Source organism: Pogoniulus pusillus, chromosome 41 (genome assembly GCF_015220805.1).
Source record: "Pogoniulus pusillus isolate bPogPus1 chromosome 41, bPogPus1.pri, whole genome shotgun sequence".
Taxonomy (NCBI): domain Eukaryota; kingdom Metazoa; phylum Chordata; class Aves; order Piciformes; family Lybiidae; genus Pogoniulus; species Pogoniulus pusillus.
In genome coordinates this window covers 193,076-217,774 of record NC_087304.1, presented here as the reverse complement: position 1 = coordinate 217,774, position 24,699 = coordinate 193,076, and the positions used below count along the sequence as shown (strand labels likewise).

General features: G+C 50.3%; 2 protein-coding genes across 4 annotated transcripts; both read right to left on the bottom strand.

Annotated features, from left to right (window-relative positions):
• Positions 1-135: 135 nt before the first annotated feature.
• Positions 136-2,817, bottom strand: TEKTIP1 (tektin bundle interacting protein 1). Its single transcript, XM_064174830.1, has 5 exons — positions 2,787-2,817; positions 1,988-2,091; positions 759-984; positions 376-501; positions 136-292 (listed from the first exon to the last, which is right to left on the bottom strand). Exons 1-5 carry the CDS (start codon positions 2,815-2,817, stop codon positions 150-152), a joined length of 630 nt encoding a protein of 209 aa, XP_064030900.1. The 3' UTR covers positions 136-149.
• On the bottom strand, positions 1,759-24,699 carry FZR1 (fizzy and cell division cycle 20 related 1). Of its 3 annotated transcripts, none has more exons than XM_064175383.1 (14): positions 24,583-24,699; positions 12,333-12,469; positions 11,193-11,318; positions 10,891-10,954; positions 10,417-10,544; positions 9,967-10,049; positions 9,394-9,577; positions 9,137-9,202; positions 8,581-8,683; positions 7,693-7,877; positions 6,648-6,881; positions 6,464-6,568; positions 5,603-5,695; positions 1,759-4,773 (listed from the first exon to the last, which is right to left on the bottom strand). In XM_064175383.1, the coding sequence occupies exons 2-14, from the start codon at positions 12,399-12,401 to the stop codon at positions 4,732-4,734; spliced, it is 1,482 nt and encodes a 493-aa protein (XP_064031453.1). In that variant the 5' UTR covers positions 12,402-12,469; positions 24,583-24,699; the 3' UTR covers positions 1,759-4,731. The 3 variants fall into 3 exon arrangements, with proteins under 3 accessions (XP_064031453.1, XP_064031455.1, XP_064031456.1); XM_064175385.1 differs by having other exon boundaries at positions 24,591-24,697; XM_064175386.1 differs by lacking the exon at positions 24,583-24,699 and adding an exon at positions 24,478-24,502.

The window sequence follows — 24,699 nt, the reverse complement described above, 5'->3', positions numbered from 1 at the left end:
GTTTGGAGACCCAGGAGCATCCTGCCAGGTGCCACAGGACAAGCACCAACCCCTCCCCTGTTTCTGCAACACCTCCTCCCCCCACCCTCCCGCCCTGCTTTTTCTGCTCCCCAGGAACAGACTGGGACAGCAGCAGGAACCGTGAGCATTTACTGGCGGGTGGAGGGCTGGTGGTGGAGGCGGCCCCAAGTGCTGATGTCCCGGGTGGTGAGGTGGGGGCGGCACAAGGAGAGCAGGGGGACGTACCCTGAGCTGCCTTCCAGCGCCTGGGGGCTCTGGCTACGGGTGGCAACTAGAAAGCAGGGGACGAGAATGTGAGAGGGATGCTGCTGGGGGGCGCAGGGCCCTGCAGGCAGCCAGGCCCCCAGCTCTTACCGTACTCCTTCCCCGAGATAAGTTTCTCCTGCCAGAGGATGGACCCCCAGCGGGTGCAAGGTCTCAGGTACACAGCAGGGACGATGGGGTCCCACCAGGCCACCTCCTTCAGGTGCTGGGCATAAGCTGAGGGTGAGGAGCAGAGCTGGGGATGGAGCACAGCAAGCCCTGTACCCCACCGGGGGCTCCTCCCGCCCCAAAGCTCTTCAGCTCATTGCATCCTGATGTGGTTGAGGGTCCTTGGGGCTGGCCCCTCCACCCCCAGACTAGGGAAACCGCGGCACTGGTGGGTCCTCGCCCCACTATTTTCTCCTCCCAGCTCCCTGTGCCGCCCTACCCAGCCCCAGCCTCTCCCACCCCAGACCCCCAGCTCAGCTGCATACCTGAGGGCAGGGGTTCCCGCTGCCAGCAGCTGCGGGCGCTGCCGGAGGTGAGGCTGTACCAGGGCTGCTCTGCCTGCTCGTTCCTGCCGCTCAGCCCTCCGGGCCAGCTCTGCCCCACAGCACCCCAGCCCAGGGGGGTGGTCTTCCTTCGCACAGCCTGCTTCAGCAGGGGGGCCTGTCGTGGCCCCCACAGCTTTATATACTGGTCACTGGGGATGGGGGAGAGCTGTCAGGGCTGCCTGCCTGCCCCAGCACACCCCAAGCAGGGCAAGGACACAGCTAACAAGGGGCGGGGCGGGGCAGGGCAGGATGGCCTTAAGGCAGCAGGGTCTAATGGGGCTGGGGAGAGGGGTAGGGATGCCCTCAGCTGGTGGGAACTAAGCCAGCAAGGGCAGCAGAAGAGCTGCCGCAATCGCTCCCCAGCAGATTCCCCACTGGCAGCTCTCCCTTTACCTCACGGAAACGAAGGCACAGGCAATGCAGAGGGCTCTAGCTGCCAGGGCAGGGCTTTCTCCCTCCCCAGACAAGGGTCCCACCTGTATAGGGGCAGTGGAGCCTCTGTCTCGAGGGTGCTCTGCAGGACCCAGGGTCCAGACTGCATGCCTAGCACTGCCCACGGCCTCACTGCAGCCATTCAGGAACAAACAATGATGGAACTGGCACCTAGCAACTGCCCCACACCCGGTGCCTGCACCAGGGAGAGGCACTTTTGATCCCTCCCAACCCTGGCGAGAAGAGGGGCAGGGCAGGGAAGGCAGGGCCTGGACCTCCCTGATTTTCCAGCAGCAGGAAAGCAAACAGGAATGGGCAGGAGGCAGCAATAAACCACAGGCCAGGCCTGTGTGGAGAGCTGGCACCTCCTGAACCAGCAGCTGTTACTGCTGCAGGGACGCTGTAGCCTCCAAAGCTGTTGTGAGGGCAGCTCCAGAGTGCCAAAGGACTTGCTGCATCCTGACCTCACTGTGGAAACCCGAAGAGCAGCCACCAAGCTCAACAAACATCAATTCACAACTTGTTTAATGCCAGTCAGATTGCAATGCTCTCTGGAATTCCTTCCCACATGATGCCTTACACAGAACAATGCCACACGTCGCAGACGTTAATCACAGACTCTGGAGGGCCTGCTCAGCCCTCAGGGTTCAGTGCACACAGCCTGAAGCTGCCCTGAGCTTTGCCCTTTTCCCCAGGTGATGCCCTCTGGCCAGCATCAGACTGCTCAGTGTGCCCACACCCTCCTGCAGTGCGGCACCTGCAGAGACGACTTCTGGGACTGCCACTCCTGCCCTGGCAGCTGCAAGCAGGATGGGGGAAGGAGCCTGTGCCCCGCTCACAGCTAAGGCAATCAGAACAGCTCACTGTCAACCAATGTGCTCAGATGCAGAACAGCTGTGGCCTGGCAATCACTTGGTCCTCCCTGCCAAGCATGATGAGAGAAGTCACAATGAGCCAACCCAGTCCCAAGGCAGCTCCCAAGGAAGAAAACAGAGATGTGGTTTGTGAAAGCCCTTGGTGCCAATGAAGGACTGGGCAGTGAGGAGCTATCCCTTTCCATCACACCCTGGAGTGCAGCTGGATGCTAGCAGTGCAGGGAGCACTGGGATGCAGCACAGGGCACGTTCCTAGGCAGCACTGCCACTGCCCCAGCAGCTCCCAGGGCCCCTGGTGAGAGGCAAAGGCAGCTCTGTACCTCGGTAGTCCTGTGGGGAGGTCCAGCAGGGCTGTGCTCAAGCCCTGTCACCTCGTGTTCTGACTGGGCTGCCTCACTCCCTCCTCCTGCTCCAGAACAGACACAAATCAGTGTGTGATCACCCCACGGCTGAGGCCTGCTGTGCACCCCTATGCTAACCGTCTGATTTCTCCCAGAGGAGAAAGCAACAGCCTCAGAGCCTGGGCATGAGACACAAATCCACAGCAACAGCTACCCACCACCTCCACCTGACCGCAACCGCTGCCACTGCTCTGCTGCTCACCAGGGCAACGTCACACAGGTCAGGCAGCTGTGACTTCAAACCTTGTGTGCCAACTTACCTCTCAGTGCTCTGTGGTTGTCCTGACACATGATGAAGTGTCACAGTGCCAATGAATGTCACAAGCAGCAAGACAGGGTCTGGGAGCCCAGCAAATGACTTTTAAACCAAACCCTGTGCTCCCACCCCAAGATCTGCAGTGAAAGGAGCTGGGTCAGGAGTTACCCTGAAACCACAGCTTGGAGGCAAGTGAGGCTGCAAGGGGACACTGCAGCTGCCAGTCTCAGCTGTGGGACTCAAGGAGCCAGGCTGCTAAGCAGCAGTGAGCTCCTGGTGTGCCAGCTCCTTAGAAGTGCCTTCAAACATGCAGAGGCAGCACCAAGGGCCTGAGGCAGGCACAAGTGGTCAAGGCTGCAGTGCACTGCAGGGTAGCTCACCGCCCTTTTCCACACCAGCCTCCCGGCAGCTTACCAGCTCACCCTAAGGATACCAGTGGCACTGGGCAGAGGCAACGCTATTCCTACCACCACCCCTCAGTCTGCTTCCAGGGAAAGAGAGAAACAAAAAGCAACAAAAAAGAGAGCAGCGTTGCCTGTGCAACCCACAGAGAGCAGGGCAAGGTCTATATACAGAGCCAGGGAAATCCACACAGGAGAAAACAACAGCACTGGCACCCCAGCATACTGGAGAGGGCATGGGGTGAGCAGGAGCCGGGTACACGGTGGACAGAGCATTGGCACAAGCACAGAGTGAGGCAGGAAGAGGCTGCAAGCTCAGCAGCTTCTTTAACAGCAACACATGCAGAAGAGTGCTCTGCGGCCCCGCCCGCGGCACTCCTCCCACAGGCTCCCAGCACTCTCCTCCCCCACGACTTCAAAACAGCAAACCCAACACCAGCTCCCTGGCCTTGACCTGGAGGTGCGACACTAAAAAGCAGCATTTCCTGCCTGCTTTAAGAGACAGAACGTGCCCAGAGGGCACTGCCCCCCTGCCAGCCAGCAGGTGCTACGCTCCTTCCGAAAAAAAAAAAAAAATCCACAGGAGTTGTTTGGTTTCACGAACACATCTCAGCTGCTTTTGTCCTCAGAAGACTACAGAGCAAGCAGCAGCCACAAATGGCACCGAAGGATGCTGCACAGGCGTGGTACTCGTTGGTTTGTTTGGTTTCTGCTTGGTTTAAAGCCATTGGTTTTCCTCTCTTAACTACAAGGATGGGCTCAGGACATGCAAGAGCAATTTCAGAACCTTATGAAGATGCTTCTCAGAGACTGAGCCGCCTCAAGTTTCCTCCAGAGTTTAGAGCCCAAAATGGTTTGTCTGAAGGCAGCTGTCCAGCATGCCAGACTCCAGCTGTCTGCTGAGCACTGCAGGAAGCACTGCAGCACCTATTTGGAGAATAATAAAAAAAAGGCAGCTCTCCAGTTCCTCTGTGTAATAGGGATGCCAGGCCAGAAACAATGCCCTTAAAAGAGCAGAGGCTAATGCCCACCCTGGAGTCTAGCCTCCTTGCACCAGTTGTATTGAACAAGTCTGGCTGGCTCCTACCTTCCAAATGTCCATCCAAAGCCAGAGTATGCCAGAGCAGCACATCAAACCTGTCAGGGCAGAGGCATGGATAGTCCCATCTCTCCCAAGAAGGGACAACACAGCAGCTGGAAGGGCCTTGGTTCAGCCAGGGTGGTCCACGTCAGACATGTTTGTGCCAGTCCACAAGAAGAGGTTGCGGGTGCAGGGTGCTGGTTTGACCTTTCTGCTGGACCCCTTGGTCCTTCATGAAGGATGAATCCAGAGACCTTTGGCAGTTCCCTTCCCTCCCCAGCTGCATCCCAAACACCGCCTAGCATGGTTCACAAGCACATATTTAATGAGCATCTCTGGGGTCCATCTTCCAGTCCCACAGGCACTCCCTCCCCTGCTGGCTGGTTGGGGTTCCAAGCACACCAAGGTAGTGGTTTGATCCTGGTATGGCAGCAGGCTGCAGTCTCCTAGGTCACAGCACCTGGGGCTTATCGTATCCTGGTGAAGAGGTTGAGAACGGACACAGACTCCTGGCAAGGAAAGACAAAGGAGGTGCTGAGTGCTGTGCCCAATGCTGCACCCTCTGCTTCTGTGGGGTTTAGCATTTTGGTTGAGGTGGCCTTGGTTGGGTTAGTGTTGCTGTTTTATTTAAAACACCCAGCAACTCAACCCTGCTGCTCTGGTGAGGTCTCTCTAGCTCAGGGCACCTTTGAGCACACCAAAGTCCAACACCATAAACATTCCCATGGTGTTTTCTAACTGATAACAAGCAGCACAGCACTCAGGTATCCTGTTGCCGCACCTCTGCATGAAGCTGTACTCCAGGGCCACTGGAAACCAGAGGAACAGCCAGCACCAAACAGGAGCAGCTCTCTGCAGCTCATTCCCCAAGATCTCTTTACCACTCTCTGCCAGACATCTAGAACAGCTCTGAGCATCTGGCACAACTCACTTACAGTGCTGACAAGTTGTAAGTGGCAGCATCCACGATGCTGTTTCCACCGAAGCTATCACTTTAAGCAGCTGCTAGGGGCTGGGGGATAATGCCCTTGGAGAAGTGGGGCAGCTCACAGCAGTGTGCTGGTAGGGAAGGTGGTGGGGTCAGAGTGAGCTTCCTGGAATGCTGCTGTGTGCAGCAGTCTGTAAGAACCAGGTCCTTGTAAGAACCAGGAGAAGGATGTTCTGTGAACACTGCCTTGGGTACTGAGGCAAGCTTTTGTCTTGCCTTGCGACTACAACTCCCCCACTTGGTTGGGATACGGTAAAGAGATCAGAAGCAAGAGGGCAGAGCAGAGCAAACCTGGCCTGAACTCAACTGCCAAGGACACAGCTGCAGCCAGCCCCACAGCACAGCCTCACCTTCGTGGAGCGAGTTTTGCTGAAGACGTTCCAGAAGCGCAAGGTCTCATCTCCAGCTCCTGTCACTATGGCCTCCCCATCAGGGGACATTGCCTAAAAACCAAGAAAGAGCAACCTTCAGCATCATCTCTTATTTGTGAGGTTGAAAATCTCCATGAGAATGCAGAGAATCAGCTCTCCTTGTGAGAAATTCAACAACTACCCTCTGCTTTCATATGCCTTATCCAGTCTCAGTAGGTGTCAGTTTGAGCACTTAAGCATCTGAGGAACAATGGGGTGGAATTCCCATAAAAGGGATTCTTGTGTTAAGAAATCCAAGCCCTCTGTAATTGAGGCTGTTCCTCCCCAGATTAGAAATAGGTGTTAAGGCAGAACGTGGATGCCACCAGCATTTGCCAGCTGTTAGTCACCTGCGCTGGAATCTGCCTCAGGACAGCATCAGCACACTCACCATTCCTGCATGAATCTGCTGAAAGCCCCATGGAGCTGAAAAAGCAACTACAAGATGGAAGTGGATTAACCACACCAAGCATTTTGATGATAAATTAGGAGGACTGAAAGCATCCAATTCTTCCCCTGCTGGCAGTCAGCAAGGAGAAGTCGTGCAAGTGTTCAGGGAGATGAGCTGCTTGTACTTCCTCAGGGAAGGCTTGGCAGGCTCTGCTCTTCATTACCAAAGCCTCACATTTCCATAGCAGCAAGTCAAAGCATCCCTTACAGGCAAGGAAACCAGACAGAGCATTTCTCATTGCCTGCAGAGCCAGGCTGCAGGCAGCTCAGAGTGCCACTGGCACTGCCGTTTGGGTCTGTCTCAGGCAGGCAGGCAGCTGCAGAGTTGTCAGACACGTGGCCATGGCTTACCAGGTAGAGGACTCGATAGGAGTGCCCTGTTAGCTTGGCCACTTGAGTCAGCGAGGGGTACTTCCAGACCAGGATCTGGTTCTGCGAGTAGCCGTGGGTACTCACCTGAGAGGGGAGGGAAAGAGCATCAACACTGCCCACCACAAGCCAGCTCAGCAGCAGGACATGCAGGGGGGAAACTTACAAGCTCGTTGGCATGCTTGGACCAGGCCAGGTTGCAGACCTGCGAGCCAGTGTCAATGCACTGCAGCGGCTGCCCCGTCAGTGTGTTCCAGAAGCGGATGCAGCGGTCGGCAGTGCCACCACCAGAGGCCAGCAGCCCGTGCTGGTGTGGAGACCAGGCAATGGCCTTCACTGCTGCAAGGTGCTCTGTGTACTGTTGGACAGGGCTCAGGCTGGAATGATTCCAGACAAGGAGCTGTCAGAAAGAAAAGAGAGGGTCAAACCTGTGCTGCAGTCACAGATCTGCAGCACCCATGAGCTGTGATGTTGCACTGAGGCTGATGGGGGCAGCTGGGTAACAGGATGATTTCCCATAGCTCTGCCCAAAGCCAGTGCCACCCTACCATGACACTCATCTGAGGAGTTGGGCCACAAGAAAGCTAACAACCCTTAAAGCAAGCTTACAGAGCCAAAGACACAGTGCCACTGCACATGAACTGGAGCTCTTTGTCTTTATGGCTGTGCTGTTTCAGAACTCGTTTAGAAATTAAGCTCAAACTCCTGAGAAGGTGTCTGAGCAGGAGGTGCTGAGCACAATGATGTGGTCACATAGACACTGAACAAACTCACTACCTAGCAACCCTCTCCAAAGGGCTCTGCCCACTGGTTTTCCATTACAGATGCTTCTTCCATATGGTGCTCAGTGAACTACAAGCCTGCACTACAGGTATCAGAGCTCAGACAGCTCCGTTGCCTTCTGCATATGTAAACATTACTGCAAAAAACGTGACTAAATGCTACCTAAAGAAAGTCATGAAGCAGAGCTTCACAGGAGATCTGTTGAACCCAAACCCATTAGTCAAGCTACAGAATTATCCAAATACAGAAGCACAATTAAATTTGCCTTTTTAATTTTATTAGAGAGAGGAGACTGAGCAGAAGCGTGGGAGTCCAGCAGCTGAGACAAAAGCCCCCTTCAGAGAGGCCAAACATCCTTAAAGGAAGGAGGTCTGACATTTCTGCATGAGCAACGCTGAGCCTCACGTGACTCCTTGGAAGTACTATACCTTATTATCATTTCCTCCAGAGGCCAAGAGCTGGTGGTCAGTTGACCACTTGAGCCCACAGACCTCCTGTCTGTGGCCTTGGAGCCGCCGCTCAGACTGCAGGGGAGGAGTGCGGATGTCCCTCTGAAGGATCATCCTGTCACGACTCCCAGAGGACAGCTGGTCTGCATTCCATGCCAAGGCACCTGGAACACAGGCAGAGCAGAAGAATATGTTGTGGGACCCCTGCAGGAGCAGGTTGGCAGAATATAGCCCCCACATTTGCCAGAATTAAAAAAAGCTAATAAAGATGACAAGCTGCAATAAAAAGTTAGCACCAAGGACCTCCCTGGGACACCAAGTGCAGAGCCTGCACAGGCTCAGCCAAGGCATCAATAACCCTATGCCACCATGCAGAGTGGCACAGAAACACAACCCCAGAGATGCTTTGACTTCTCAAATCTCACTCCAGTGTTCAGACTCACAACACCTCTGAGCACAAAATCCAAACCCCCACAGAATAAGGCAGCTGCCTGTGGGGCTGAAACCGGAAGCCTGTGGCAGCGCAGAGATGTCGCAAGCAAGCCTCACAAAGAGGCACAGATTCACAGACTGCACAGGGACCCTCAAAGGCAATCCTGTCTGACATCTCTGCAGCAAGCAGGGACACCTCCAACTAGACCAGGCTGCCCAGGGCCACACCAAGTCTCACACCATCACCCCTGAGAGCAGAACATCACAACTTCTAGACTAGAATAATTTGAAAACTGCTCAACACACAGCAGGGGGCAGAGGCCAATTCCAGTGTCTTCTGAGCTCTGCTAGCTCAAGCAGATCCCTCACTTACAAGGAAGAAGACCAATCATAAAGAAACAAGTCATGTGAGACCTCTGCCTCCCACCTCCTTACCAACTCTGGCTGTGTGCCCCTCGAGCATGGAGAGCTTTTTTCCCGCAGCTGCATCCCAGATCTGTACAAAGCCCTTGTGAGTGCCAACAGCTACCAAGTTCCCCTAGACAAATTAAAAAACACAATTGGACAAAGCCAGTAAAGAAACACAGACATAAAAGAAAAGCTATAAAGCTGAGGAACAGACTTGAGAGGAACTGATCATCCAGACCTCCTCCAGCTTGGATTTTCACTGCTAGGGCCAAGCAACCTGGCTGAATGATTAATATTTACAATAACATCTTATTGCCAGGAGCTGGAGAAGCAAATGGGCTCCTTCTCCCTCCCACACCTCTTACCAAATGCCTTGAGAACCTCAAGATACAAAAGATTGCTCTCTATCCCCTCTTATTCAGCAGTCAGGAAAACTCCTTTGATTTGTGATGCACACAGGGAATTTGGGGAAATAAGGGAAAATAGTCCAGAAGTGCAAAGCTGTGAGGAAGGGCTGTGAGGCTGGAAGGACATGTCTGACCCACAGCCTCTCAGCTGTCCCTGCTAACAACGTTCCACTGACCCGTTCTGACCAGCCCACAGATGTCACTGAATCTCCTTCCACAGACAGGTCACACAGACGGGTCACCTGGAGAGCAGGACAGAAGGGAATCACAAACTGCTGTTACTGTTGCAGAACACCATCAGGTGCCTCTTAAACCTCTGCCTAGCTCGGGACAGAGCTCTGCAAGCGCTGAATCCCTCACACAACATGTCCCATGGCTGGAGAAGGCCTACAGCAACAGGAGCTTCCATTTTCAGACACTGACAGCCACACACCTGGCTGGTACAAGCACTCCAGAGATAAACACAAGTCCCAAGGCCAACGCTGAGGACATTAAGAGAGGACCAGTCCACTAGGTTCAGGTAGAAGTCGTCCTGCAGCTCTGGAGCATCCAGCACTTTGAAAGGAATCTTTGAAATTTTCCGAGTTGGTTTCCGAGGGGATCTCAGCAGCTTCTGACTGTTCATAAAAAACAGAGGTAAACACAACAGGAGGTGGCAGAGCCAGACACAGCCACTCTTGAAGTCTATCTTTAGTTCTATAGAAATGCACAAAGAGGTTGTAAAATTCTTTCCAGCAGGTAAGACTGGAAGGAACTGGGTCTCATAAAGCAGCTACACAGTAAAAAGGTCAACTGAAAATTGGCCAGGACATGACCTCAGCAGGCTGGGTACCTGCAGAAATTCTTCAGTTCTTAGAACCTGACTGTCCCTACTGATTGTCTCCCCAGATATCCAATAACCTATTTGCACTGTACTTTTGGGTGCCTTAGAAAGAAGCCCTAGAGAACCTCACTGAATCCTGTTCCAATCCCTCCCTTCAGGCAGTCTGTGGTGGATCAGTATTACCTTTTGTTGCTGACAGGAGACAGGGAATAGGGTGAGACTTCATTGCCATCATCTGGACTGGAGCGTTTCGTGCTGAGCGAGTACTGCGGAAAGACAACACAGAGGGAGAACCCCAGCAAGGCCTAAGGGTGCCCAATGCTGAGCTAACTCCAATGCCCACACACAGATTTTCCAGTTCTATAAAAACCTTCATTTCCACTGAAGTCCAAGCCCTCAATTTGGTCATTTGTCACATTCTCCCTAAAACTTTGCTTCCAATTCTGTCTCCCTGCTAGCACAGGAAGTAGTTTGCTGCAGATGCTGCTCTCTCTACAAGCCACCAAATTTTACTGCCAACAGCTTAGCCAAGCCACAGCACCACCTCAGCCTGCACAAGCAGCTTGGCAGAAGAGTCCCTGTGAGGCAACAGGTGCAGCCTCCACTGAGTTGAATGCACATCAAGCAACTTACAGTGAAGAGAGACTTCTTCTCTGGGGTGGATGGCTGCAGCCTCCTGTCTTCTGTCTGTGGGTCTTGCACTTTCTCAATGCCTGCTCCCAGGAGTTCATTCTTCAGCAAGGCAGAGTAAGCAAGGCCATCTGTGAAGCCAAACCAGCAATGAGGCAAGAGCTCTGCAAGGTGTGACCTGGATTACACATTTACAGGGCCTCTTAATAACTCTTAGGCCCTAGTCTGGAACCAAGATTAGCAGCAAGCTTCCACCAGGGAAGTGCTTCCATGACACAGCAGATACAGGAGCACAAACAGCCTCTTGCTTTCCAGAGACTTGACAAAAGGCTCCTGACCTGGGATTTGCTCCTGTAACATGGGTGTCTCCTCAACCAGCAGCATGACTCTTCCACAAACACAGAAGTGTTACTTGATTTCCAAACTCATCAGCAGCTTGAAATAAAAGCTGTAGGGGTAGTAGGGAGGTGGTCTCACCTTTGCCATTGTCCGATGTAGCATCCTTTGCTTTTCTGTTTTGACTTGGTGATTTTTCATTTTCCTAAGAGGGAGAAACAAGCTGTCACCATACAGACACCTCAAGAGACATGGTAAAATACCAACGTAGCCTCCTGGACCACAGAGGCAGCCTGACAGCAGACATGCATTCAGAGGAACTCATCTGGAGAAGCAGAAGACCAGAGTGCTGAGGATAAGCAGAGCAATTATGTCAACCAGAACAAAGAGCACAATTTCCTCAGTTTCAAGACTGAGTTGTAGGAGAAGGGAGCAAAACTCACATTTATTCTGTGGAAGTTGATGCTCCAGTTGGCCCCAGCTCTTGAAGGAATGAATCTATCACCATGCTTACTAGGAGAAGACATGGGAGAATTGGAAGGCGTCAGGGTTCTTCTCATTTCTGCTACCTGAATTAAAGGTGCAGACAAAACCAGGTTTTGATCACAGCAACGGTCTAAAACACATCAACCAGGTCTTGCCAAAGCTGAAGACACATAAGTAGTAGAGGAAAGCATTAGTTTATCCCCTAAGACAATAAGGTAAGTGTCAGAGTCCAGCTGTCATGGGAACTTTTATCCTCCTCAAGATGATATTGTTGCAGCACATGTGTGGAAGGCTGCAGCAGGACAGGCTGCTTGCAGGGCAAGCAGCAGATTCCTCAACTGCAGTCAGATTCTTTTTCATGGAATAATTTATGTTGGAAAGGACCCCTGCTGAGAACAGGGCTCCTCTCAAAGTTACACTGAAGGTCACAGCCTCATCCAGATGAGTTTTCAGCATCTCCAAGGACAAGTTCCCTGTTGCTGTGTTTGGATAACCTCACTGCAAACACTTTTCCTAGTATCTAACTGGAATTCCCCCTGTTGCAGCTTGCATCCTTTGCCTCCGATCCTTCCACTGAGTGTCTTGGAAGAGAGTCTAACTCCATTTTCCCCATAACCACACAGCAGGCAGCTGAAAGCAACAATTTCATCCCATCTGAGCCTCATTTCCTCCAGCGTGAGCAATACAGGCCTCAGAATATATGCTCCAGCCTCCTGACCAACTTGGTGGCCTCCACTGGCCTTACTTTATCTTGTCATGCCCTACAGTTGGTTTGGTTGGTTCCTGGGGAAGTTTTTATGTTCCACATGCTGAGATTATTTAGTAAAAAAGACATCACTAAGGTACCAAAAAGAAAAGAATAATCATCTTAATTAGTTTCTGTCATTTCCTGATGTGACTTCATATATTCAAAAGTTCTGAATTCAAGTTATTTGGTTATTCCTTCAACAACTCAGGAACCAGCTCACAGACAAAGAAAAGACTAAGCCTTGCTGCAAAGAGGTCCCATATCCTTCAAAAGCTCAAGTGAAAACAGTCACAGGCAGGATAGACAACTGGCTAGTCTAAGGCATTCAGCAGGGCCCGGCTGTACTTACACAGGGCATTGTGTTCTCGTTCTGGATGTTGATTTGGCGCAGCAAACGTCTCTCGTAATCCTGGTCCATGGTGGGAAGAAGGGAGCTCAGCAGGCTCAGGAATTTACGGTCATGAAGTCCAGTCAGTATGTAATCTCCTGCAGCAGACAGGGAAGAAAACACCAAAGTATGATACGTGTCATTCTGTGGAAGTAGCCTTTTCAGAATTCCCTAAGCCTGTTGTACAAATCAGAGATTTTCTGTCCAGAGCAGCGACTCAGCCTGGTATGGTGCAGCACAGGGCTGCCAACTGCAGTGTTCGTCTGTGCAGCTACCCTTGGCTGTCAACCCACACAAAACGCAACCAGTATTTTGTGTCTGACAGACCTAAGCAGGCACCTACCACAACAGAACAGACTGGGGTGCTGGAAATCAGCCTGTGCACACAACTTGCAGCAGCACACTTTAGCAAGCCTTCAGGACACGGGCCTGGGAAAACCCCAGCCCAGGCCAGAGGCTCCGCAGGCAATGTCTGAGGGCAGTTGGGTCACCTTCAGCCATGCTAAAGGTACCTACAAGCTTTCAGTCCCACACAGAGCAGGAACACTGGAGGAACCAGACAGCCCTGGAGTCAGTGTTCAATATCTGATGTCCAAGCTGAGCCCAACATTCCTCCTGGCCAGAAGAAACTGAGCTTGCTCTTGGCTGTGCAGGCTGTAAATTACATTAAGCATCTCTCCAGTACATGTCTTTGGACAGGGCTGGTGGGCAGTAAGTTCTCTGTGGGATAGCAATGTGCCTGTGTGGCCAAGAAGGCCAATGGCATCCTGGGGGGCATTAAGAGGAATGTAGCCAGCAAGCCAAGGGAGGTTCTCCTCCCACTCTCCTCTGCCCTGGTGAGACCGTATCTGGAATACCATCTCCAATTCTATACCGTCCAGTTCAAGAGAGATACTGAGAAGAGTCCAATGGAGGCCTGGAACATCTGTGTGATGTGGAAAAGATGAGAGTCCTGGGGCTAGCGAGTCTGGAGAAGAGAAGGCAGAGAGAGGATCTGATCAATATCTGTAGGGTGGGTGTCAAGAAGAAGGGACCAGGTTCTTTCCAATGGTGCCCTGTGATAGGACAAGGGACAACGGACACAAACTGGAACCCAGAAAGTGCCACCTCAACATGATAGAAAACTTTGCTGTGAGGGTGCTGGAGCTGGCTGCCCAGAGAGATTGTGGAGTCTCCTCTGGAGACATTCAAGACCTATCTGCCTGTGCTCCTGTGTCACCTGTCCTGGATGACGCTGCTTTGGCAGAGAGGTTGGACTGGATGAGCTTTTGAGGTCCCATCCAACCCCTAACATCCTACAACTCTAGGATTAGATGACAGGACTGCTTCATAGTCTAGATTGGGCTGATCAAGTAGCTAATGCTTCTGTCAGGATATGTAGTCACAGCCCTCCTCTGCCTTTCAGAGCCAAGACCGGCACTGGTATTGTCCAACCTCCTCACTTCATGCACCCCTCACGTTTGCATACAGCTTGTCTTGGCAGAAAAATACCAACATCAGAAGAACCCAGCCAAGGTGGCCTTTCAACCCAGGATGAACATCTCCAAAAGGAAAGGTGGAACCTAACACACACAGCACACAAAACAACAGTCAGGCATGCAGAAGCTGTGCAGAATGCAAAGAGATTTAATTGGCTGTTGCTGCATAAACATTTACAACACCTGGCCAGAGGCCCAGCTGCACAAATCATTTGCCTCGAGACACAAACTTGTGGCAAAATCCGGGAGGCAACTGCACCACCTGCTGTGTTGTGAGAAAGCTGTGCAGAGACAACCTACGCTGCTGCAAAATACCTTCCACCTCCTCCAGCTGTGGGTGAGCTTTGCTATGGCAGGGTTTGCATCCAAGAACAGGAAGCCTACCCAGCCCTCACCACCAGAAACTGGAGGCAAGGCACTGAGCCAGGAAGGGTACAGCAGCACTGCTGTAACCCAGGGAGAGGAGATTGTTACACTGCTCCATTAAATTAGCTTGAAAGCAAGACAAAGCACAGGGACTCTGGGCTGTGGACATCTCTGATCTATCAGAGTTAATTCCCTTTATATCCAAGCATTAGTCAGCACAGATTGGCCAAGCGGAAGCCACATCTGACTACTGTGACTGCCCTCTGCAAGGGCATGATGGGATGGATAGGAGAGGGGAGGGCAGTGGATGGTGTCTGGCTTCACTGCAGCAAGGCTTTGGACACCTCCTCCCACAGCATCCTCAGGAAGCATGGGCTAGAAGTGCAGACCGGATGGGTGGAGAACTGGCTGCAGGACAGAACTTAGAGGCTTGCAGTCAGTGGCAGAGTGTACTTGGAGGCCTGTAACACGTGGTGATCACGGGGCCAGTACTGGGTCCAATCCTGTTCAACATCTTCATCAACAACCTGGATGAAGGGACAGAGTTGACTTTCAACCAGTTTGTTGATGACACAAAATTGGGAGGTGTGGCTGACAGCCTCTCAGGCACAAACTATTCTCTCTCCTCCACACTGGCTGCTGCTTTTGCTTAGCTGAGATGCTTGTTATGGCTAAGGAGCAGTGAGGCTTTCTCTTTCTTGTTCTCTTGTACAAAGCATTGGGGGTGGGAGGGGAAAGAGCTATTTGTTTGTTTCCTTGTCCAGGGAGTATGAATTGGTATAGGCAGATCCTTCTATCGATTCTTAATTGTAAGTGTATGTAAATATATTCTGTACATATTCATTGCATTTTATACTTCTAGATTTCAGTCCATCCTTGTAAATATAACCTTCATTTCACTCCCGAGTTTGTTTTGACAATTTACACCAGGGGGTAAATTCCAATTTGTTGGGGTCCAAATCCAACCCACAACACCTGGACAGGCTGGAGAGCTGAGCAGAGTGTTGACCATATGTTCAACAAGGACAAGTGAGGGTCCTGCCCCTGGGGAGCAATAAATCCATGGATCAGTACATGTTGGATCTGACCTGCTATAAAGCAGCTCTGCAGAAGAAGACCTGGGACTCCTAGCGTACACCAGGGTGACCGCAAGGCAGCAATGTGCCCTTGTGACCGAGGAGACAAATGGTATCCTGGGATGCATCAGGAAGAGTGTGGTGAACAGGCTGATGGAAGCCCTCCTCCTCCACTCTGCCCTATGTGCAGTACCGTGTCCAGTTCTAGGCTTCCCAGTTCAAGGACAGAGAACTACTTGAGAGGGTGCAGCAAAGGGCTTCAAAGATGATTAGGAGACTGGAATATCTGTCTGATGAGGAAGGCTGAGACACTTGGGGCTTTTTAGCTTGGAGAAGCAAAGGCTGAGGGAGGATCCTATCAATGCTTATCAGTAGTTACAGGGAAGGTGTCAAGAGGATGGTACCAGGCTTTTTCCAGTGGTGCCCATGACAGGACAAGAGGGAACAGGCACAAACCTAAACACTGAAATGAGGAACTTCTTGATTTTGAGGTTGCGGAGCACTGGAACAGGCTGCACAGAGAGGCAAGTCTCCATCTCTGGAGCCATACCAAATGCCCAGATGCCATCCTGTGCAACCTTCTCTAGGTGGGGCTGGACTAGATGACATCCAGAGGTCCCTTCTCACCCCCATCACTGTGACACTGTCAGTGCTGAGACCTGATCTTCTTACAAACACTGAAATACAGAAGAGGCCTTTTCTTCCTTCCATTAAGCATGCCAACACTTTTACAGGACTATTCCTGAAAGAGATAACACCAACGGGTTTCTGCCACCTCCTCTCCCAAGCATTTTTAATTTAGTAGAATTCTCACATATGCTCTTTCAGAGGCAAAGTTTCAGAAGCAGAGCTACCAAATTTAACAGTAATCAGCCTCCACAAAATTCAGTAAATACTCAGAGATGGCACCATTATGACTGAGAAGTCTGTGATGTTACTAACAATGGAGGTTAAAAAAACAAACCACAAAACTCAGTGCACCCCAGCTGTGCTAGTTTCAAGCTAGCTAGAATGTTTTGGTGATAAGGATTAGATCACAGGCTGTGAAAGAGAAACAATGGTCATGTCTACTTCACTCATAGGCTTGCTGAAATGTATAAGAACAAGAATCCAAACACAGACAAGGGAGTCACTCTTTGTCTGGGCTGTGGGATGCATTTCTCTCTAACCTCACCTTCCATCTCTCTGATTAATCTACTTGCTTCCTGACCAACCCTCCATTCTTCCCTGGGGAACAAGGCAATATCTGGAGTAAGGCAGAGGGGTGTGAGAAGGTAGAAGGGCAGTTGGGAGCCCCTCCTGAAGACTCAGGTTTCTGGGAGGGCTGTTGTGTTTCTGTATTACCTTTTACCTTGTATATTTCTGTCTATAACTGTATATACTGTAAATATCTGCTTGTATATTGTGCTATGCTGTAAATCTAAGCTTCATTCAAATTTCCAGAGCTGGCTGAGTCTAGTCCAGGTGATTTCCAGAGTGTGTGTGTGGAGGGTGGGTAACACCCAAACCACCACACCAACTCAAACACACTTCTTCCTCTCGTAATTTACTCATTGCCAACCTTATGTACTCACGAGCTACCAGATTTTAGAGGCTCACAGGATCTCTCAAACCAAGCATTTCAATAAACACCTCACTTCCTTTTTGTCTGGGAGGCAGAGGGGTTAGCACCAGGAAGAAGAGATACCAGATTGCAGGACTTGCACAAGGGTCAGCTGGGGAACATGAAGCATCCTCCAAAATGGCTCAGTACAGCATTTGGGAGAGGTCTAGATCCAGCTGCACAGGAATGTGAATTCTGGATATCAAACACATTTGTTTTCATAGGTTGTTATTTGAGTTCCCATCTGTACAAATGTCAACTACAACTTCTAATCAGAAATACAACATCAAGTGGGAACAACAGAAGAGGCTGCACAGGCACAAGTCAGCAATAAAGAACCAGCACCTGAATAAGTACATGATTTTACCTCAGAACTTGTCATAGAATGATTTGGGTTGGAAGGGACCTCCAAAGCTCATCCAGTCCAACCCCTCAGCACTCAGTAGGGACATCCTCCCCCAGATCAGGTCTTTCAAAGCCCTGTCAAACCTGACCTTGAACATCTGTGTCCAGTTCTGGCCTCCTCAATTCAAGAGAGATGCTGAGGTGCTGGAACATGTCCAGAGAAGGACAATGAAGTTGGTGAGAAGCCTGGAGCACAGCCCTCTGAGGAGAGGCTGAGGGAGCTGGGGTTGTGTAGCCTGGAGAAGAGGAGGCTCAGGAGTGATCTCATTGCTGTCTACAACTACCTGAAGGGAGGTTGTAGCCAGGTGGGGGTTGGTCTCTTCTCCCAGGCAACCAGCAACACAACAAGGGGATACAGCCTCAAGTTGTGCTGGGGGAGGTCTAGGCTGGATGTCAAGAGGAAGCTGTTGCCAGAGAGAGTGATTGGCATTGGAATGGGCTGCCCAGGGAGGTGGTGGAGTCACCATCCCTGGAGGTGTTAAAAAAAAAAAAGACTGGGTGAGGCACTTAGTGCCATGGTCTATTTGACTGGACAGGGCCAGGTGCTAGGTTGGACTGGATGAGCTTGGAGGTCTCTTCCAACCTGTTTGATTCTATGATCTCCAGGGATGGGGCCACAACCACCTCCCTTGGCAATCTGTTCCAGTGTTCCAGCAGCCTCCTAGTTCAGAACTTGTTCCTCACATCCAATCTCAATCTGCTCTAGTTTGAAGCCATTGCCCTCGTCCTGTCCCTGCAAGCCTTTTCACACAGTCTCTCTGCAGCCTTCTTGCAGCCCCTTCAGGTATTGGCAGATCACTGTTAGGTCTCTGTGGCACCTTCTCTTCCCCAGGCTGAACAGCCCCAGCTCCCTTAGTCTGTCCTCATAGCAGTGATTGTCCAGTCTCCTGATCATTTTCGTGGCCTCCTTTGCACCCATTCCATCAGGTCCATGTCCCTCCTGTATCGAGGGCTCCAGACCTGGATGCAGTACTCCAGGTAAGGTATCAGATAACATAGCAGAGGGGCAGGACCCCTTCTCTCCATCTCTGGCCATGCTGCTCTAGATGCAGCCCAGGCTGCCCTTGGCCTTCTGGGCTGCAGGCTCACACTGCCAGCTCATGTCCAGCTGCTCAGCAGCACCCCTAAGTTCTTTTCCTCAGGGCTGCTTTCTACCACCTCACTTCTGTCATTAAACACAGCCCAAAGAGAAGTCAGAATCTCTACATTTGGTAACTCTAACTTCATCTGTGGGAAGTGGGTGAGGTTTCCTTTTCCTCTGAAGCAAGCAAGAAGTAAGTTTACACGCTCCCAGTCCTTATGGCAAAGCCTAAATTCTGTTTGAGCTGAAGAAAAAAAACTCTGGAGGAGCTGCAGATGTTACAGCTGCCTTTTAAACGCCATTTTGTTACTAATTACATACTTTATGCTTGGAGAAAAAAGGTGAGGTTTGGAGGAGTGCTTTTGATTCCTGAGACAGAGTTTGTGTTCTGATTAACTTTATTCTCTTCATGCATGGGATGTCCTGTGTTTGAACTGGCTGGGGTTTATCACAGCTCACTTCCAAAACAAAGCTTCTAGGCAAAGCTATGGTGCTGAACAAGTGCTTTTGTTCTTTTTATGGACCCAACCAATACGTATTCAAATATTTAAGTGTTTTGGGTTGTTTTTGTTGGGGTTGTTTTGTTTTCCTTGGTATGGATCTGTTTTTAATAACTCAGGATGTGGAATGCCAGGGTTGGCAGGGAAATGAACACAGTTATTTTGTACAATTGTTCATCTCTTGTCTGGGAGGCAGGAACCTATGTAGATTTTTCAGCAAACACCAAAGCTGGGGTAACACAGATGGGCTGTGTTGGCTCTCTTGGCTCTGTCAATCCAAGATGTGGCCTCCCCTGCGCAAAGCAAGCATTAGACAAATCCCTGACTCTTTTTTTCTTCCAGAAATCCTTTGTGCCCTTCTTAAAACTGGAAGGGAATTGGCTGTGTGTTAAACAGGATATGCGTTTGTGAGAGACTTGAGAACATTGAAGGAAGGAGAAATTTTAAACACAAAAAGATGAAGTAATTTCCAAATTCAGACAGGGTCAAAGGGTTGGAGGATGCCTTAGTAATCCAAATACAATTCATATTATCAATGCTTTATTTTGAAGCATCTCAAGCCAAAAAAAGGTTGTTTGGGGAGTATTTACTAGTAAGCCTCAAACAGCTCCAAAATGTAGAGTTAGCAAGAGCTTACCCTGAGACATTGCCTTCTCTTTGAGCCTGTACTTAATGGTACATGTTTTGAGGTAAAAACATATAATTATTCAGGTGCTGAATATTTACAAGCTCCCAGGAAGAACCCCATAATTTACTAAGGGGAAAAGGATGGAATAAACAAGTACTTAGTCCTGTCAGTCATGAGCAGCAGGATTTGAACTCAACCCCAGATGTCAGTTTTAATTTTCCAGTGATTTCCCTAGAATCCATTACCAGGCAACACTTGCAAATCTACAAGTTAGAGACCTCAGAAACGGTGATGCATCTATCCCTCCCAGCCATGCACCTCCTCTGTGCCAGCTCCAGCCCTTGCCCAACCACACAGCATGCACTGGTTTGGCTCACTGAGATGACAAAAAAACAAACCCCAAACACTAAGGACCTGCACTTCAGCCTGGAGTACTTTAAGAGTATTTCCAGTGGTTTGGGGTTTTTTTGGTGGAACAGATCTTTAAGATCATCCAATCCAAACACTAACTCAGCGCTGTCAGGTCATCACTGAATCATGTTCCTCAGCACCATGTCCCCTCTAGGGATGGGGACTTCACCACTGCCCTGGGCAGCCTGTTCCAGGCCTTGATAACCCCCTAGGGGAAGAAACTGTACCTTGTGTCTGTAAAATTATTTCCAATTTTATAGTCTCTTTCCCAGACTTTTGAATAAGCTGCAAGGAAAAAACAAAACAAACAAAAAAACCCCACAAAATATCATCCCCAAAAATAAACCATAGCATGTTTGCTATGTAATAGTCAAGCCTACTACAAACACATTCAGAACACTAAAGCTGGTTTCACAGAGACCATGCAGGCATGGACAAGGATCAGGATAGTCTGTACCTGGCCAACCTGAGCTGGAGTTTGTCCTCATTTAACCCAGTGAAGAGAGTTTACACATCATGTCAAACAACCAACCCTCCTCAGTAAGCAGCATTTCCAAAACAGCAGCAGTACAAAAGCTGGAGCCTCATATAAGCTTTGACAACGTTTACCTCTTTAAAACTAGAAGTACAAAACTTCTTATCCAATGATTTAGTAGGAGAGTAGTGTCAAGAGCATTTATAAACCTAACCATTTACAACTGTAGCCCTCACACAGCAGAAGCAAATAAAGGTCTGTATCAAACCAAAATATAAACCTTGTGGTCTTGCACTCATAAATCTTGCAGCCTTGCACTCATTCCAGAAGATTGGTCACAACTAGGCAGTGCACAAAGACCACACTCACAGCAACAACAAAATTACTTCAGTGCTACAGTGACAGACAAGACCTTCACATTGTGCTTGAAAGCTGCAGAGAGATTCAATACTCCACCAAGAAGATGACAACACTGTGTTACTGCAACAACCATCCTACTGCCTTTCCGAAGCATCTTGCAAACAAGCACCTCCTGATCAGGGAGCCTGTATATCCCCTTACAGGTTCACTAGTGTCAGAACATCTCCAGAATGCCTCTACTTTGAGCATGCCAATGTTTTAAGGTGACCAACAACAGGTACAAACTGAATTCAAGTTTGATTTGAAAAGCATGTATCAAAGACATTGTTTTCACCTCACTCAGCCTCCTTGCTCCTAAGAGTAATGTAGAAGCTCAAGATGCTGCAATTCCATACTAAGCTTAGAACACAAATGGTGTGCACAGCCATCTGTGCCTCCTTTCACCTCTAGTGTCAGAAAAGTATTACTCCTTCTTCACAGTCAAGGGCCCAATCTATACTCAGATTGTAGGTGACCTGCAACTCACTGCACCTCTACCTGTGTTCACAATAAGCTGCAAGAATTCCCACAGCCCTCCCAGTCAGCTTTTGAAGCTCATCTAAGGTTTTGCATCTGCCTTTCTAAAGCAGTGTACAGTCCTGCCAAGAGGACAGAGGAACTTTGAGCAAATCACTGGGCAACAGCACCTGTTTAGGGTACTCAATCCACAGAGTGCTGCAAGAAGCTTGCATGAGCCCAGGACAAAGCATTCACAACAAAGGTATAGCACAGATTTTCACACACACAAGTGAAACCTCTGGGTTCTTAACACCTTTGGGAAACATTAAATCTGTCTCTAGAAGGGCCTTAAATAAACTAAACACCCCTTCCTCCACTGATAAATCTCACTACACCGTTATAAGCCCTGAAGTTCTTCACCAGGATTTTCACACACAAAGTAGTTGCTCTAAGATATATGTCCTCACCAGAGCAGACACCAGGAAGTCTACCAAGACCACTGCTACTGATGCCTTTTTCACATGGGTGATGCCCAGACACCACCACTGCCCTCAGCAGAGATGTTTTTCCCAAATCGCTCAGCAGGAGATTTATCAGAAAATCATCACCATCAGACCCCTTGTTATTGCTAGCAGGTTGCAATTATTTCATCCTTTCACCATGCTGCTCCATAGGCAAGAGGGCCATGCCTGCTTCCAGGGAATCCAAACCAATAGTGCAGCCAGCCACACACTGGGAAATGCACAGAATGCCTTGCTCGGTGAGGGGTCGCCTCTATGACACCTCCTGCTGGTGGATCACTAGGCAATCTCTGCATCTGACTGACAGGAAGTCTAACAAGAGGTTCATTGATTATGAAAGTAATAGAGACAGCAGAAAAAACACCCTCAGTTTTAGAGCTGCAGTACCTGGTTAGACAGCACTTGAACATTGCTTCCTTTCTGGCTGTTAGAAAGGCTTGATTAAAGCTCTGAAGGCTGAGCTAAGGATCAGGTTCAGCTCTGGCAGATCATGTTTGAGAAATACCAAGTGCTGAATGAGTTCTGCAACTCCTATTTACTCTGCTGCTCCCCCAGATGTGATGGCAGGCTCCTGCTGGCTGTGCCTTTCTCTGCACTTGGGCAGAGGACAATACCTGCGCTGGGGAAAGAGCTGTGTACAATTCCCTCAATGTACTACTTGAAGAGGGGCAGACACCAGCTCACCACATTCTCCTTTGAGATTTCACTTCAGCCCACGTGGTGACCTGTGCCCAACTGATCCACCTGGGTGCCTTCCCGACTTAGAAAGCAGAGGGAGCAACCAAAACCCCAGAGGCTCTCTCTCGACAGCCTCACCCCCTGATAGGAGAGGCGAGCTCCAGGCAGCCATGGGGCTACACAGAGCTAGCTGGCTGAGTAAGCTGAAGGCACTGCTACCTCCTGGTAACTGCTCACACACAGTTTGGACAATTCACTAGACAGCTGCTTTCAGCTGCTCACCAACCAGCTATTATGGCATCCTTTTTGGTGATTACCTAGAAGACATTCACTTATTTATTCTGCATGCAGCAAACTATTTAAGAAAGAAGCATGGAGTCAAGAACCCTCGGGATACAGGGATGGTGTTTTGCCACACAAGCATGTTAAGCCTCAAAGAAGACTTAGGAATAGAAGAAAGCACAAGAGAAAGGCTGTGTGCAATTTGTATCGTTTTACAGAACCCTCAGGGCTTTGTTTAGGTTTTTTAGTAGTTTACATGCTCTGAGCATGGCAGTTTTTCATAAAGCCACCTTTAGTAACATTTAGCTTCCCTTCAACTCACAGAGTGCAGCTGTCCAATTATCCTACATCTCAAAATACAGTGCAAATAGCTAAGAGGTAAAGGTCCACTGTATCAGAAGTCAGTGCACTAAAAGCCAAGATTAAAAATTCACAATTGGTCTTGCCCATGGAACTTTACTTAAAAAGTCATTCAATTCAAAAGTCTGCTTCAACCTAACATGTAAGCTATTGAAGGTGCATTTATGTCCCTAGTGAACCCACAAAGATGGCATAAGAAATGCAGCAGCTCCAGAAAGTTCTGCTTCTGTGTTAAAAATAATAACAGAATTAAAATCAGTCCTCACCAGGAGATGTTGTTACCAGCAGAAGAGTTGCTCTGTGAAAAGCTTTAGGCTAGCATTAGAGATGATCAGTAAGAATCAGCACTTCACCAAAAAAATGAGTACAACGGCTTTAAGAGAGGTACAAATCCAGAAGAGTCATCCACATTCACTGCCTATGACACCTTTGACAGATAACTTCAACATGACCTAGATGACCTCACTGCACTTCAAAGACTCCCCTAGGTCTTCTCTTTCACCACACCTGGAGGATGTTTCCTTTGGACTATTAAAGATCTCCCACCTGCAACTCCCTGAACACATATGCCACCTGCATTTGAACAATGTCAACAACCTAGTAAAAGACACTGTGATCCTGAGCACACTCAGACCCCCAAAACTCACTGGACAGACAATGGCATCTCACCAACTCGTGTTAGACAAAAACAAGTGACTTCTGATAAAAGTTTCTGTTGGTTTTGACATCTCTCTTTCGCACCAGAGTTCACACCACAAACATCTCAGCTACCATTCATGCTATCATTGTGACCAAAACCAAACCGAGCACCGGTGAAGACGCAGCAGCTGATTCTCATTACACCTTTCAGAGTATGCTGACCCAACAGACGGTCCACGGCAAGTGAAGCGCCTTCTGCTGGTTCACAACGCCCTCGGGGGTCCGCCAGTAACAAACGCACACGATGCGAGAGCCGTTGAAGCACACCGGCTCCAAAAGGCAGCCGTAGCAGCGCCGCAGCCCATGGTAAGGTGTCCTCAGCACAGAGGCCAGCGCAGCGGCTCCCGGCTTTCTGCAGACGTGGGTCTGTTCTGTCAGGTTTCACAAAACACTATGAAAACAGCGCGAAGCACTACGAGGAGCGCGTCCGCTCCGAGCCGAGGAGCCAGCACTGCTCACCAACCGCCTTCAGCTCCGGACACGGTGCAGGCCCTAAGGCCGCTGCACACCGCTCGCTGCACCTCGGGGCCCTCACTCGGGCCAGGTCCCACCAGCAGTACCCGCAGAGTAAGGGGCACTCGTAGTCGGCCTCCGACTTCCGCCGAGAAGCGGCTGCCGCAGCCCCACAGCCGAGCCTGACCCACCGGGGCCCTCCGCCACCCCGTCCCGGCGGTAGTCCACAGACCTGCGTCGCCAGTGGGCAGGAATCAGCCTCAGCCTGCCCTGCGCCGCTATACCACGGGCACGGACTGCGACCCCGCCGCCTGCCCGCCCCTTCCTCCCTTCCTACCTGCTCACCCGGCCGGCCCGGTCCGGCTCGGCTCGGCTCCGCTCCGCCTCCGCCTGTCACTCTCCGCCGGCCCCAGCGCTCCCAATATGGCGACAGCTCCGCGACGCTGCCCCCGCC